General features: G+C 39.5%; 1 protein-coding gene across 1 annotated transcript; it reads right to left on the reverse strand.

The window, feature by feature from the left end:
* Positions 1-1258: 1258 nt before the first annotated feature.
* Positions 1259-17573, reverse strand: NFIL3 (nuclear factor, interleukin 3 regulated). The gene is made up of 2 exons (XM_006131880.5): positions 17312-17573; positions 1259-3155 (listed from the first exon to the last, which is right to left on the reverse strand). The coding sequence occupies exon 2, from the start codon at positions 2956-2958 to the stop codon at positions 1573-1575; it is 1386 nt and encodes a 461-aa protein (XP_006131942.1). The 5' UTR covers positions 2959-3155; positions 17312-17573; the 3' UTR covers positions 1259-1572.
* Between the last annotated feature and the right edge of the window lie 111 nt (positions 17574-17684).

The following is a 17684-nucleotide window of genomic DNA, read 5'->3' on the forward strand; positions in this document are numbered from 1 at the left end:
TAAAAGTATTTCTGCAAAAGCGTGTTTAGATTGGCACAGATGCTTTTGCGCAAAAAGTGCTTTTGCGCAAAAGCATCCGTGGCCAGTCTAGACGAGATTTTGCGCAAGAAAGCCCCAATCGCCATTTTAACCATCGGGGCTTTTTTGTGCAAAACAATTCTTCCCTGTCTACACTGGCCCTCTTGCACAAGTATTCTTGTGCAAGAGGGCTTTTTCCCAAGCGGGAGCGTGAAAGTGTGCAAGAAGCACTGATTTTGTACATTACAAAGTCAGTGCTCTTGCGCAAATTAAAGCGGCCTGTGTAGACAGCTGGCAAGTTTTTGCCAGTCTAGACGCACCCTTTATGCAGCAAACAGGGGCATTTGTTGTCATCTCACTAAAGCTGGTCAGAAAATTTCAACCGACAATTTTTAAACAAACAATCAAAAAATTGTTCTAGAACTCCACCTCACCCATTTCCATCCAGATCTAGAGCTAACCATTTCTGGGAATCTCTTATAAACCTTATTTCATTCTTTTGACTGTATTTGGCCTTGAAATGTGAACCCAAGTGTCAGCTGGGACCCAGCAATTCCACTGGTGATACCCTAGTCTGCTTTGTAAGGGTTTTTCACCTATGAATGTCACTAACCAAAGCCATAATTCTCCACCATACTGCTATGGATAGAACTACTACATCCAGGAGATGCAGAATCCTTTTGTATGGTCTGTTTGTAGATAGCCTACCCCACACCGACCCAGTAGAAATTATGCAAATCCACTGTATTTCAGGCCTGGAACATTGATTAAGGGCAGAAGGACTGCAGAAGGATTTACCTATTATGCCAGTTTCATGGTTCTGCAAATTACAAAGATCCATAACCTTAATTTCATATGGAGACTCAAGCTATTCAAAATAAATGTCTCAATATCTGGCTTTTTAGTACACATTGAGACAGAAACAATTACATTTGGGACAGTAATAGAAAAATGTTTTTGATATTATTTTGGTATATCTACTGTAATAAATAACGGAAGAAAGTTCAATCTTTAACTTTTTAGTACTTGATGCCAATTTCGGTTCACCTTATAAAAGAGCCTTAAGAAAAAAAAAAGAAAGACCTAGGATTTTTTCCATGCATGTATATACATTTCAATTTGGTTTAGTTAGGCTGTAAACCTGACTGAAGTAAATTAAAATATGTTTTGGAAGACTTCTTATTTGATCATTAACAGAATATTTACATGTTTATCACAATCAATTGATTTAGAGTAGATGTTCTGTGTTTGTCACCAATATTTTATTGTAACTGGTAACTTGCACACTTTATAATAGAACAACAACAAGAAAAAAAAAGATTCACTATATACAGCCCTCATACAGGCTACTTGTCTATACACAAGGCATAGTGATCATAACACAACCTAGTCTTCATAATAATTTGTGCACAAAAAGACACCATCAATCAGACATTATGTGAACATTACAGTGAAATGACATCACAAGTCCAGTGAAAATTCAGCGTAACACAAAACGTATCGATCTACTGCAAATGACAGCCTTTAAAACAATAAGCGTTATTCAGTAGTAATTTAACCAGAGTCTGAAGCAGAGATTTGTTGTGTACTTATAAGTCTTTTAAGCGAAGCAACCTCTGCAGATAAGTTTGCTATGCCCTGCTTCAAATACAAGTTCTCTGACTCAGATACTTTATAGACATTGTCTTTAATTTCAATAACTCCAGTTTTGCAACCACTCTGAATTTGTACATTGAGTTCCTTTGGGTGCCAGTGTTCTGGTTTGAGAGACCAGTCTTGGATATTAGTCACTTGAACAGAGAAAGGAGTGTGAGAAGAATGCTCCAAATTTTGCGCATTGTGCTTTTCAAGCTCAAAATGTCTTTTAGATGTCATGTCAATTGGTGATGACAGTTTCTGTGTGGCATCATAGTCATTTTCCATCGCTTCCACTTTGATTTGCATGGCTTTGGCCTTAATTCGAAGCTTATGAGGCAGTGCAGAAGAGTTCACCTCTGGAACTTTCACTGTTGCGTGAACATTTTTAAGTTCAACTGGGGAATGAATTGGACCTTTAGGGACCTGCTGTTCATCTTCTCCATCGGATGATTTTCCTACAACGACATCATCAGTTTCTGAAGTTCTTGGAGAATTGCTGGATGACCTATTCACTTGTAGCAGAGGAGGGGAATGTGAGTACCCATTAAAGTTTCTTACCATGTAGTTTGGAAATATGGATGCTGGATAGGAGCCTCTGTCATCTCTTGACTCTCTTGCAAAGTTCTCCAATTCCATAGGCTCCTGCTTTATAACTTGAAACTTATTTTCTGGACTTCTGCAATTGTTCTGTATAGGACTTGCTTGAGTACGCTCTACTGAGGATACTTCAGACACATCAGACAAAGAGCTTTGTGGAGAGTGTTTGATGACAGAAATACAACTACTGCCCACCACAGATGGCTCATGTTCATCCACAAATGAATTAATATTTGATTTGGAAGTTTGATAGTCCTGGAAATACATAGCTGTTGAATTACTGAGCTTCTGTATCTCTTGGGCATATGCTGCAGAGCTAATTAAACCAAACTTTAGTTTCAATGAAAGCAGCTCAGCCTTTAAGGTGGCATTCTCTTCTCCTAATGCAATTAGTTTGTTCTCTAAGACAAGGTCATTCAGTCGTCGTTTTTCACGAGACCTTTTGGCAGCTTCATTATTTTTTCGTCTTTTTTCCCAATACATAGCATCTTTCTTTTCATCTGGAATGAATTCCCGCTTTCTACGACAGGATGAAGATTTGTTTTTTCCACTATTTCCTTCATTAAGTATTATGTCTTCATTTGTAGTCAAGTCTTCAGACACTTCTGTTAAAGTGGAATTAAGTACCATGATTTTCTCCACATTGCTACTTGTATCAACGGGTGCCTGTTCCTTTTTAATGGTCTGCATTTTTCTCAGCTGCATCAGAAATAATTTTTAGTAGATCTATGATGAGTAACAGAGTGAGTTATTTTCCCAGTGCTTCTCAAACCATAACAACCTAATAAATACAGTAATTTTAAATCCATATGCATTATTCCTTTTGTTTCATATTATCAAACAGAAGAATGTTCAGATCCAATTTACTTCCTGAGAGGTGCAATGGGAACTTTCTAAGTAACCTGTAATAAATAAAAAGCACCAATTATTATTTTCTTATTGCTGATTTTTGCTTCAAAATGTTACTTTCAAAATACATACTTTAGAATAATGACTGATTCATTAAACCCACTAAAATACCAAATATGCTCAACACTTTAAATGATCCAGTTCACTTTATGTAACTAGCTAGCAGCTTCTCCTTCCCCTATGTAATTAAAAAAAATTAAAGATGATGATTCCCGTTTTCAAAACAAGTATAATATGATCCAAAGAAAAGCAACAAAAATAACAATTGTTTTTGATTTGACAATAATATTGTCATAGAACTTTCCATTACAATGCCGACTAACTTAAGCTTCTACAATAACAGATGACTAGACATGTTGATTAGCAGCACTGGAAAGTATCTTATCCCTCCAAAGAAATACATCTCTTGCAAAGCAACTGTAGTGTGTGATTAAGAAATGTTACACATTTGGGTCCATTACAAATTTAAAAATAACCCAGACTGATTTAAAGAAGTTAGAACGCTTTTTTCATTGCCTTAAAAATGATATAACACATTTCAGCAGGACATTAACATTACATTAAAATAATTAACTTTTAAAACATATTTTTTACATTTAGTGTAGAGATCACATGACTTTTAAGAACCCTTTTTCTCTGGCCACATCAATATAATTTGAGTTTAAGCATAAATTATATAATTCTGACAAATATGTCATTCTTTTTTTAAAAATCACTAATAAAGAAAAACTTATATTGAATACAATTGATCTCTTATCCCTAAAACAACTATTGAGTAAATTGTAAAATTACAATTGGATAACAACATTTACTAACATTGTTCTCATTTGAAAAATGTTTTTGTTATACCACAATGTAATTTAGTAACATTTAAAGATGCATGACTGCTGCAATTAGAAGTTTAAATTTGAAATGGTACTATCAACTACAGAAAAATAGCTTAACCTTTATCTCTGGACATTTTGTCATTAAAATTTGACTTAGCATTTAAGCTGGCATTTCATTCATATCAATACAAAAATATTTTGTTCTCATAACAAAATTTCTTTTTTGTCCTAGACATGGTTTCCCCACTCCAAATTTTCCATAGTTAGTCATGTCCTGCTAAATTTGTTTTATCAGGGACAGCTGCTTTTACACAACTGACTATCCACATAGAAATGACTCTGTATACTGCCTATATAAAAGAAAGAAATCAGTGACTTTAGCTTAATGTCACTATTTATTGGGTGTGTTTTTACCATGACTAATGAAACTAATTTTAACTTTATCAGCTGGGAAAGTTACAAAGAATAAATGAATTGTATTCTGCCAGTTTTTCTTGTCTTTTCCAGAAGGCAAAGTGGAGTGAGTGATGTAATAACAATTAATCAAAGATCATAAAGACCTGGGTTTGAAGCTGAGTTCTGTTCCATCAAACCATGCCAACTTCTCTGTCATGAAAAATTAACACATTTAGAAGAACAACTAAGCAGACTTTCCTAAAATCCATGGTTAATTACTGTCTTATAACTATTTGTCATTGATAATTCAACCTTAATGGAAAATGAAGTCAAGAGCTAAGCACTTCACAGACAACATTAAGTATTTACAGCAACAGCAGTACTCACAAAGGAGAAATGTAACTAATATACAAACAACTACACATTTAGCCTGATCTACAGCCCATGGTGAAGTAAATGGGAGTCATTCCATTAAGTTAGACATGCTTTTCATCAGGCCTTTAAAGAAAGAAAATCTCTACCACAAGGCCACACTTCATATAAAATCCACTGTTTGTTTTGCTGAAGTATATCATTACAGTCATTCTGCTTCTTACAACGCTATATTTTAGTACTGGTTTAACGGAATGCATTATAATACTATTTAAAAATTCATTGTTGAACATATAGATTTTAATGTGCATTTTCTTTAAATGAGACAGAATACATGCAATTCTGTAAAATGCTTAAACTCCTCACATAATGTTGTGTTACAGCAACAAAACACACAATCAATCTCGTCAATTGCAAATTGAAGTCATTTCCAGAATTTTCATCCATTGACTTTAATGTCATGTAAAATAAAATTCACATGTTACACTTACATTATTCTATAGCATTGATATTACTGGATCAAAAAAATATTGACCAGTAACTATCTTCGTACATTATGTACCCTGGCAATCATTATATGTATTCAAGTAATTAAATAACATTTGGCTTTCCTGTAAGGAAATGTATCCTCTTCCTAAAGTACACAATGTGAAATCGTACACCTTTTCTATCAAGTATCAGAAGCAGGGATGTTAAACATCGGTTAACTGAATAGTCAAATAACCCCATGAATTCTTATTGGTTAGTCGACTATAGTCCCCGGGGGCAGGCCCAGCAGTCAGTCCACTTCCACCTTATTCCCAAGAAGCCCCTTGTCACTCTGCACTGCTGACTCTGTATCAGAAACAGCAGTACAGGGTGCCAGGCAAGAGCTGGTCCACCAGGAAAGCCGGTTTAAAAACCAGCTCCCCTTGCAGACTGGCTGCCTGTCACCCTGTGCTGCTGCATCTGAAAAAGAGGCAGTTGTGCAGCATGGCAGAGGCCCCTGTCTAGGGTGCAGGAACTGAGCCAAGCTGCCTGCCTGCCTGCCCGCCCAATTCCTAATACACTTTAAATGCAGAGCTGCAGCAGGGATATGTCCCGGATCCATCACAAGCCAGGACTGAGCCAGGTTGCTGTCCAGCCTGCCAAAAAAATTTACTGGCAGGGGGGTGGAGGGAAATGCATGTAGCCTATGGCATTAACCTATAAGCTTTTGCTTATCGGTCAATCAGCTAATTGATTACACTACTACATCCCTAATCAGAAGGCTTGCTGGGGGTGCAAGGCGGAAGAGGGGGCAGTGGGCCCGAGACTCCTGGCCACCACTGGAGCACCGCGCAGTGTGCTCTGGGCAGTGCTAGAGCGTGGGAGCACAGCGCTCTCCGAGCGGCGCTGAGGGCTGGTTGTCTCTAGACCCTGCCCAAGACCCTGCTTCTTCCGAGAGCACGGAGCTAGGGCCCCCACACCTTGCCCAGGGGCCCAGCAAGGCTGTTGGCCCCTCCCTGAGTATGAATAAAAACATATGGTTATCAGAAGTTATGTATTTATTTTTTAAGACACTGTCCAACTCTTTCTGAAGCAAATGGACCTTCTGTGGGAGTTGAATCAGACATGAATGATTCAAAAAAATTGAGGAAAATATAAAATGTAGTAGATAACTGAAATCAAAAGCAGATATCAGACACAGACACCCCTAGAGAAGGAGATACTTATATACATATAAGCCTGTATTCTATACATTTATGTGCTGTGTGATACAGGCTGGAACTTCAAAGTCTACTTAAAGTTATTAACCACTGAAATACGGAAGAGTAGGACTTTATCAATAATTAGTTATTTGTACATTATTTGAAACCATCAGGCTATAGATAAAGCCATCTTAAGTAAAAACATGATCTTATTACTTACTATTATTCTCATCTTCCCTCCCTTATATTTCCTATTGTGGGAGCATGGTGTTTTGTCTTTCAGTTAGATTGCGTTTCAAAGGCAAGGACCATGTCTTTATGGGTACGTCTAAACTATGGTTTTTTTCGAAAGAGGATATGCAAATCACTTTTTCTAAAGTGAGTCTTTTGAAAGTGAAAGTAGTCTGGGCACTTTTTTTTCCCAGAAAAAAAAACCCCTTTTTCAAAAAACCATGTAAACTTCCTTTTTTTAAGGAAGAGCGGTTTTTTTTGAAAAAGGGTTTTTTCCCCCGAAAAAACCACATCCAGACTACTTTCACTTTCGAAAAACTCGCTTTCAAAAAAGTGATCGGAAGAAGATATGCAAACTCCCGTGGATTTTGCATATCCTCTTTCGAAAAAAAAGGTAGTTTAGACATACCCTATGTTTTTGTACAGCATTCAGTATGAGACCGTAGTCCATCCTGAATGAAGCTTTAGAGCGCTACCATAATACATATAATTAGAAACAATAGAAATAAAATAATATTAATAGTAATAAAATAGAGATAATTGGTAGGATCAGAATTGTTACAAACTCATCTGAATACTCAGAATTCATTTGTTCACAACCAGCATCTCTAAGTTACTGCGACTGCAGTGTTTTCAATTTCATATGTAGTTTCGGAGGGCAATATTCAGGCCTCAGGTTGCACTTAAGCAAAAAATATTCAGCCAGGATGGTTACTGTAGAGTTCATGCTCCACATGACTTCTGCAGATTGGGGCATTCCAAGGAGGCAAACATAACATACCTCCCATTTTGGCCAAGCTCCATCTTGTGCATATTATTGCTGCCCTTGGCATGAATAAATTAAATGAGAGAGGGATTGTACATGAATCCATGGCTAATCTAATTCAAAACAACTGTTATGAACATATTTATATTAGCATGGATTCATGTACAATATGTGCTTCTTTTCTCTATTCATGTGTGAGAAGTGCACAAAACCTAAATTTGGCCCCAGATTTTTAGATCAATTTTATATAATTGCCACCTATGTCAAAAGCTCTAACACTATGCTTTTGGTAAATCATTAAAACACCAACAAGTGATTTGTTTTATCAGTGTCTTCCTTGATCATTAGTATCGTTTTAATAAAAACTGCAGTTATACAGAGAACTAACCTCCCTTGTCTGTTAGTCCTTGTGGATCAGCCCAATACAAAATCTGTAAACAAATTAAATTCCATCTGATCATAATGGCAAAATGCCTTCAATAAAAACAACCATTTCACTTCAATTGGATTTTATAATTCTACTGGAAAACATGAGTATTTACACATAAACTAATGAACTGTAATGATTCCTCTGACTACATTTCAAATTCCAGTATTTTCCCTTATGATTAATTTTGCAATTACTTTATCACTCCCTCATAAAATATTCTAAAACCAACATTTAATGCTGCTGTACATTAGTCACTGCTGAAGGTTTTTATTTATTTAATTATTTATAGGGTTGGTTGACGTTAATGGCATTGAGTGCCAATACAACAATGTAATAGCACTCAACCTTATTAACTTAATTACAGACCCAATCCTGCTCCATTGCAATTTTACCACTGACTTCAATAGGAGCACAGTCCAACCAACAGATTCAAGAGCTGGTATGACTGTTCTCTAAAATTCATGCTAATGAAACAAGAAACGATGTACACAGAAGCCATGCGATATTCATTTATCCCATGGATTTTAAAATATTGAAGCACTCAAATAGTCTCAAGATACTATAAAAAAAGCCCTGATCACGCAGCTTTACTCACATGCATGTTCATATAATATACTCATGGGAGCAAGAGAGTTACAGGACTGGGTCAACATTTTGACTCCCTTTGTTCCTTCTAATACAATCACATAGATCAATTTGGTGTTGGAAAATACACCCGTGGTTCTCACATACATATGTTGTTTCCAAAACCATAATATGACCCGTATTGTTTTATTACACAAGATGTATGTTCCTTAGCAAAGAATATTTTGATATTTATCAAAAAATAATTTGCATTATATCTATGATTAAATTCTTCAAAATGTTTTGTACATTGCTGTACAGTGTTGTTTTAATATAGGTGATATTCAGGGCCACAGAGAGGAATTGTAGCAAAATCTTAGGGATCTTGGCCGGGTGGGTGGCTTAGGCCCAGTGTGATGCTACCAGCAGCAGAGACAGGATGTGGGCCCTGCTGGGATGGGCAAATCACCCTCCAAGCTATTGGTGGCAGGCCCCAAAACTATTCCCCGTCAAATTCCTCTCACTCAATCTTGGCCCAGCTGCCATTCCATAATTTTTTTGGGGGGTGGGAGGACTCAAATTGGATGACTGGGAAAAACTGCGTCATGCTGGCAGTTTTGGTAATACTATCCCCCTAATATTCTGGTGATGATTGCACTAGACTAAACGAAATACAGTCTCTAGCCTTATTCTGAATCACACTACAATTTTCTAAAGCCAAAATGTCTACAAATCTCAAGATTCCTCCCCAAGAACAAGGCAACTGCAAAATATTCATTTCTAATATTTCTAAAGTGAGAACCTTGTATTCTGTCACTGTGACTTCTCAGCACTTAGTTAAATAAACACTGTCAAGTTTAAGATAAACAATTTGCTAAAACAACCAGCCTAGCAGGCAGACTAAATTTAAGTGTATGTATTTAGTTTGCAAACTACTATTTTCAATGTTTTGCATAGTTGTCGTTAGATATGCTATCACATATCACATAGCATCCTGTCACAGGACACCTTAATTATTTAACATCCTCTCACAAACCAGAAACACTGGCATTTACAGGCATTTAACCCAATAACCATTTTGCACTAAAAACTTCCAAAAAATTGATTATACGTAGTACTTTCTATCTTCAAAACACTTTACCCCAGCTAAGAATCTGGCCTCTGTGGTCTGAGCCAAACCCTACTAAAGGTATTCTAAATAATCTCATTTATTTTCGATCTGGTCCCACTCAGGACCAGTGGGAGTTTTGCCACTGGCTTGACTGGATCCAGAATGTCAGCACCAATGCAGGTTTGTGGATCAGTGGACCCATGCAGTTACCACAGTGGTAAAGAGCATTATAGAACACTAGAAGATTTATGCAGCATTGCGCAAGTCCTTAACTCAATTAATTTTTTATCAAATGAAACCCGGACCTGCCTCAGATGGGGGACACGCACCCATCCCCCGCTGTGCCTGCTGGAGTAAACTGGAAAATACAAGAGTAAGAGTATCCTTAGGTCATTAGCTGTTTCATAGTAAACATTTTAGATTATACTATTTTCATATTTAAGGCTTCAGTGACATAATCACAGCCCAGCTAACTTTGAACACTGGAAATATTCTTTTGTTTTATTATCTTCTCTTCAATCAAAGGTGATAAGACAAAAATAATCATGGAATATTGTTTCAATTGTACATAAAACAAATAACATTCTTCTGTATTAATTGTACTGTATTTTCATCAATTCAAAATATGAGCCAAATATTCTTTCCATAAACTAGTGTTTTTCTATTGAAGGCAGTGGTACTATAGTAGTGACACCAGATAAGGAGTTAGCCCTATACTTCTGACACAAGAAATGTGAAATATCATAATTGTAATAGATAATATTTTATAGACAATTATAATAATTTCTAACACACATTGCAAATGAAACAGAAACATATGTAGGCCCCAATCCTGCAAGATGATCCAAGAGCCTGGATAACTGTGTTCATGCAGAGCCATAGACTTTGTTTGGATTCCATACATATATGGAGGTGGGTCCTTGACATAGAACCTGTTGCAGGACTGGGGCCTATATTGAACTCCTTGTGATGCAAACGGAATGGGAGGTTGAGTTTGATCTAGGCATGTTAGAAATCATATAACTGAATAGTCATGTAACCGCATGAAAATCCTAGTGGATACTATTCAACAATCCCTGGGAGCAGGGTTGGCAGCCAGTGTGGTCCCAAACCCACTCCCAGGGAGCCCACTGCCACACCAGCAGTTCCTATCCATGGGAGGGTCCCAAACTCCCCATGGACAAAGGCTGCTCCGCATCCCACATAGCAGCCTTTGTGTGCAATGAACCTAGGCCTGCTGCGGACAGGCTGTTTCGTGGCAACAGCCCCAAACTGTTCCACATCATACGGAGGTTGCTCTGCATCCTGATACAGAGGCAGCAGCACCGGGTGGCAGGCGGAGCCAGTCCACAATGGGCACCAGTTTAAAAACCAGCTCCCCGTGCAGACAGGCTGCCTGTCATACCACACTGCTGCCTCTGTGTTAGGGTGCAGAGCAGTCTCCATTGGATGCAGAGCAGCCTCTGTCTGCAGGGAGCTCAGACCTCCCGCGGACAGAGGCTACTGCTCCTAAGCAGCATCTGTCTGAGGAGGGCCCAGAGTTGCCATACATAGAGGCTGCTTTGCGGCAGCTTCCCCTGCCACCCTACCTCTACCAGAGGCAGCAGCACATAGAGGGCAGGGAGCAGGCAGCACCGCAGAGTTGGTGTTAGGGGGAACGAGCTTTTAAGATGGCTCCCTCTAGCACCGGCTCCCTCTTCCCCCCCACAACCCATGTTGCCTGTGCAGGATAAAGAGGTAGCAAGGAAGGGTGGTTGGAAATGCATGTAGTTGACAAGATTAACTGATAAGCCTAGGCTTATTGGTTAATCATGTAGTTGTCTACACATTGACATCCCTAGTTTGATCATTCTCTCAGAAACCCCTTATCAATAAACTCAGCAAAAGAACAGAAATTTGAGTCAAAACTGTATGATAACCCTGAAAGATATGGTAACTAAAACAGGATACACACAAGGGAATAGAAAATATTCCAGCACAGAATGACAAGCAGTGTTTTTTAAAGCTTTAAAAAGACATTCCATTTAATCTTCTATTTACTACCATGGGGATGTGAAAACTCCTTCCTAGACTTGTTAAAACAATAAAGAACCTATGCTCTGATAAATAGGAGCTTCCTTGACAATACATATTAAATATTATCAATAAACACAAAACAGAAGAATCTAAATATGTTTTATAAAATACAAATGTGATCTTAGATTTATTATAACAGTATTTTACTCCATAATCAAATAATATAATTATCCTATAGACAGCTCAATGTCACTGTTTTTATACTCTCTATATATCCACCATAGAAAAAACTAACTATTGTGTTAAAAAGGGGGATGGGGGGAGGAGGTATTTATTTCCATCCAAAAAGAAAGTTTCTTATGTCATATCCAAGCCCAGAATTCACAAAAAATTTCAGTATTCCTATATTATGCTAATTTGGACAACCAGCAAAGAAACATAGAAGAACAAGAAGCTTTGAATGACATTCTTTCTATCGCATTTCGAATCAAATTCAATAAGTCTTCATTCTTCAAGTTCTTATTTTTGACAGTCAAGCTCACCCCACCACTACTAGTTAAAAGTATAAATATTTCAGTGAAAATGTTCCACTAAATAGGTTTTAAACATTGAAATCAATTGACATTTTGCCTGGGAAGGGACCACAGGATTTGGCCATACATTTGCATCTTTTTTATTACATATCCTAAGCACATTTATAGCTCATAACTGGCTGTAATTATCATGGCAAGGTCACCTGGAAGAATCTATTAAGCTCATGACTCAGACACATTGCTTAACAGTGTGTTGTAAGACTCAAACAAAGGATTTTATTGTTCAAGTTATTGCATCACAGTGATGTTATAGCTGCAGCTCACAAAATTATGGTAACAGGGTTGCTGTCTGGAAAAACAAACTGCATAAATGTTTGCATAACCATTTGTTAAAGTAAGTCATCTTAAAATGAGCAAAAGAAATCTTTTTTTAAATTTCAAGATAAGTGCTTGAATAAGCAGAACACTGACTAATATATTTTGTAGACTATACACTCATGCTATTATCAGCAAAAGCAATATCTGCATGTCCACTATTTTCAGCCAAAGAATGGCAAATATTGTTTCTTTGTAGGTTTAGCTAAGCTGTAAAGAGATTGTGTACATTCATATTGCTTGTGGGAAGGCTGCAAGCTTTTTGACACCTTTTTAATCATTTCCTTAGAAAATCATGTTTCCAGAAGAAACATGAAGCTTTGAGACCAAATCCAGGAAGCTGGATATTTTGAAAGCTAGTTAACAATTCTTTAGAGAACAAGACCAGTTAAAAATAGAAGATAACTAAAAATGGAAAGTGAAGGCAGATAATGCTGCAAATGGTATCACGCTTACAAGTCAACTAAAGATATCTATAATGCAAAAACTTTTACAGAAGTTTCTGCTAGTGCCAATAGCAGGAAGGAGCATTAGTCATTGTTCCTTAATTTTGTTGGTTTAAATCATGTCTTGGAATAAACCTGCAATCCCTGTTCAGTCAAATTCTTATTCAAATCAATGTTTTGACTGAGGAGATAATAATATGCTCTTAGCATTATTTTATTGTAGGCTTTGTGTTTATTAAATTACCGAGTGGGCAATGTAAATTCAAAATAGATTTTACATACAGATAAATGGAGATAACATACTTAAATTTGATAAACTAAAAAACAACATATGGTCTGATAGCACTTTATGGACTAACAAAACATGCAGATGTTATCATGAGCTTTCGTGGGCACAGCCCACTTTTCCAGTCATCTGGAGAAGTAGGCTGTGCTGACCAAAGCTCATGATACCATCTACATGTTTTGTTAGTCTATAAAGTGCTACCAGACCATTTGTTGTTTTTTAAGTTTATCCTGTACAGACTAACTCTGCTACCCCCTGAAGCTTACATTTGATCATTCAAGCTGCAAGGATAAGTAATAATCACAAGAAATTTTTGAACATAACATTTATCAGTAACTCCAAATGAATAGATTGTTGCATTGGGGAGGAGGGTGGTCAAATTCAGCAATCAACAACTGAAAGATAACATGAACATTATCAAGGACATGGGAAATTGTGTGTGTTTTAATAAATTATTCATTAAAGGTCTCACAATATCAGAGTGGGTTACTACAATAACTAGTATCAGATATCAGAGTGGGTTATTTCAGCTTTGGAGGTCTGATCACAGGTGACCTGGTTTTGATTGCATTTACCTAATATATGTGATCACAAACAAAATTATTGTGCATTTGGAGATAAGTGGTCACAACTGGCTAATTTTTACTGTAGCTTGATCTCCTGGATTAAGCAGAGAATGAAATCCAAGAACTGACTTTGATCCTGGCTTTTGTCACTTAGTTACTTCAAATGACCTGGCAAAGGAAAAATAAAGGGCCTGTGCCATTTTTGCATCTTTAAAAAAAGGCCTTGTTTGTTTTTAAAAACATAAATATTTCTTCCCCCCCCCCCATCCTAGAAGAGTCTATGGCAACTGGAGAGCTATTTAAATTCTGACATCCCAAAAGATTGCAAAGTATGCCACTATCTCCTCCAGTGCCCAGTGAATTGAACAGAAAGTGCCCTGTTGTTTTCCATATTTCAGATCTGCTATTGAGAGAGAAAAGGAAACTATTTAAAATTCTGGTTTTGTTAACCTCTATTTAACAGGACCAATGCATAATGGACATTTGCTTGAAAAGAGTGAGGGATTCAGTACCACCATCACTTCACTTAAGGTGGGAAAGTTCCTACCAGGCTTAAGACAGAAGACAAAACCAGGGAACCTTCAGGCCCCCCCTTCCCTTTTTTTGAATCCTACAAAACCCAGAAGGGCAGACATCTATTTCAGTGACAATATCTGCATGGCTGTGCCTCAGTTTCTACTTCCGTGGATCGTAATACACTTCAGACCTGCCGCCCAAGTTGTTGCAAGAGTTAATTAGCTACTAGGTGTAGTGCTTGGAACAAGTGAAGTTCTCATTGTTATGAGCAGGCACAGGGCTGTGAGGGCGTGGGGGGGGGGGCACAGTCCTGCTCTATCGTGTGCTTGTCTCTAATTTCCACAGCACTACAATTGTCTGTCTATAAAATTCAAAGACACGGGGAGGCGATGCCACGATGCCAGCGCGCCCGCCAAGCCTAGGCACAAAGGCTGGCGAAGCAGGGCGCTCTGGTTGGCGCAGCGGAGAACGTGGGAGCAGGCGGCATTGCTGAACATATTTCCATTCTCAACGCAGAGAGAGGGAGCGAGGCTCCCTCCCCCCTTCGGCTCCGCGTTAATGAACAGCGAGTACACACACTACGTGACTGGAGACGCATCCCTCCCACTGCCGAGCCTGTTCTCTCGCTCGCTCCCCGGCGGTACACAACCACCCCGTGTTTTCAGCCTGCCTTATTTACTCCGCTTCCCTCCGCGCCAGTGCTCAGCCCAGGCCGCCCTCCCCAGGCACTCGCCTCCTCCCGCCCTCCCCGGGGCTGCCTCCCATCCGCCCCCCGCTCCAGAACAAAGGAATGCGGCGCAGCAGCAGCGCCATCCGCCTCCCCAGTCCCAGGAACCAACGCCTAGTGATGCGGCCCCTGCCAGCCCCCTCCCCTGGTAAGACAGCCACCCCGGGAAGGGGCTGCTGCTGCTGCTCTCCGGCAGTCAGGAGGAGGCCCTCCGACTTGCACCAGCACCTCCCGCCCAATGGACTAAACCCACAGCCCTGAAATCACCCCCCCCCACACACACACACCCGCCTACCTATGCACAAACGACATTGATTCCACGTGGCCCGCAGGGAATAATGTGCCACAACAATAAACACTGGAAAGTGGGGACCCAAAACCTGGCAAGAGTCGGATCTTCTTAATTAGCTCACTTATTTAATTCATCCAAGAAAGGAGCCCAGTCTTCTCAAGAAACCGCGCATGTAAAGACCCTGCCCCCCGATTTTGCATCCCCGGCATTAGCCATTGAAGCCGGTGGCAGTTCTGGCTCCACACGGAATGCAGCATCGGGACCATTATTTGTTTAGCATACAAGGGAAATGTTTTTATTTTCTCACTGAAAATTATCACCGTCATTCTGAGCTGCGTCTGCACTTTATTGTGACCACAGCCCTGGCGGAGGATAATAAAAAACTGGTTTCATGTAAAACGCGTAATACTGACCTACATCAGCTTTTCTCATAACCCATTCTAAAAACACCAATATTTAATGTGAATGGGATACTCCCTCCCCCGAGTTTTTACTTCGTCAGAGTTTATAACGATCACGAAGGGAGGTGACAGACTATCTCGATTCTTCAGTGCTGTTCGCACGATCTAAAATATGTATCAAACCCTCTAATGTTCTTTTAAAAAAAAAAAGATACATGAAAGCCAATGCCTAGCAAAATGCTTAGCCTCTAGGAGAAACGCCTTCCTGAAAATACAGTTTTATCAAAACATGAGGTTAAAAACTCAGCCAAATGGCCTTAAACGTCTATTTGCCCAGCTCTGGAGAAAAGACCGAAATAGCACATGAAGCCACAAATGCTAAAATGTGATAGGGCTAAATATAGATTAACATACATTTCATTACGAGGGTGTATAACACAGATTGAGCAAGCACAAGTTACCTCCCCACTTACCAGTAGACTACTTTCCTTGTTAAACACACTTTTAAAAAATCTGTTACAGTGACATTTTTTAGCCTGAGATTGTCCTAGTTTCTTTTTGTAGCGAGATTATAAAATCGCCTAATTAGCTCCCTCTTCCTACCCTGACTGCCAGCAAATTCAGTGGTTACATAATGCAACATTTCCAGGAACTATTAAATGATCGGTCTTACAGTGTCTGATAAACAGTCACCAAAGTGAGGGGGGGAAGCAAAAAAACCAAACTAATATAATACATATGTGAGAGAACTGAATGCTACATGTACTCTTTTCCGTGTATAAAAGCTACACCCCTGAGCGCAATGTGAAAATATAAACTCGCCGACAGTCACTGGCAATCGGCATAAAAACTCCCTATTTGCGTGTGAAATGTACAAAACCGAGTGCATTTAATCATCTAATTTCCTAACTGCACCAAAATCACCAAAGTATTGCACACGCAACTGCACACACATCCCACCCAAATGCTTGCCAGTATTTCACAGTGCAATGTGATTATGCAATGTTCGGAAGAACAAGACCCACAAACCTTGCCTCGGGCTTGTTACATAGACAGAGGACAAAAAGGGTCTGAGGCATGTTTCCTTTTAAATCTATACTATGTAATTTTTTTTAAACAGGCATTTTCTGAATTCCTTCTCGTGTTATAATTCATTTAATTGTCCTTCTGTTAGCAGGAAAAACCAGTATTCTTAAAGCTACTGCTTCCCCACTGCTCCACACAGACCCTTTCCCCACCCAGAGTGAGATGGATCCGCCTCAGATCAAACGTCCCTGGCGCTTTCTCTATGAAAACATCAATTTTCCTCAAACAAGGAGACATATTATGCAACAACAATGTATCCAAAGCAGCAAACAAACAGCAGCAGCTCCAAGTCTACGTGCTGTCGAGAGGGCGCTGCAATCAAAGCGGCCACCTTAAGGTGGCGAGTCCCAATACGACAGGCTAGCAAAAGTTCCATATATACACACAAGAGAGAGAGCGAGCACACACGCCTATATCAAGCTATGTGGAGCGAGCGAGATAGTTACAGGCACAGAGAGAGAGAAGTGTGTACAACAAGGTGGGGGTAGCAGCACACAGGCAGATCCAGTAAGTAGACTACAAGCCACTACAACGTTACCTTCATAATCGCCACTGGTAGAAGGAAAAAGGCTGTATCCCTCCAGCAACCCGTTAGCGTTTGCCTCTGTTCTGCTCCCGAGCGCTATGGGGAGTGGGACAAGGGAACTTGCTGTGAGCGGCTGCGAAGCCCTGACCCCAGTCCTGCGCGCGGGGAGCAGCTGTTGGAGATCAGCGAGCGAAGGAGCGAATGTGTCCGCTGGTGCCGCTGCGGCTGCCACCGCCGCCGCCGTTGGAGAGGGATCTGTGTTAGTAGGTCAGTCCTGTACACTCCTCACAACGCACAGTCCTCATGCCAGCCTTTGCTGTGACTGGCAGCGGCCCGGCCCCAATCAGCGCTCAGCGCTCCCCGGGTGCAGCCAATAGATGCCTCC

The sequence above is a fragment of the Pelodiscus sinensis genome, chromosome 6, assembly GCF_052426305.1.
Source record: "Pelodiscus sinensis isolate ZL-2025 chromosome 6, ASM5242630v1, whole genome shotgun sequence".
NCBI classification, from domain to species: domain Eukaryota; kingdom Metazoa; phylum Chordata; order Testudines; family Trionychidae; genus Pelodiscus; species Pelodiscus sinensis.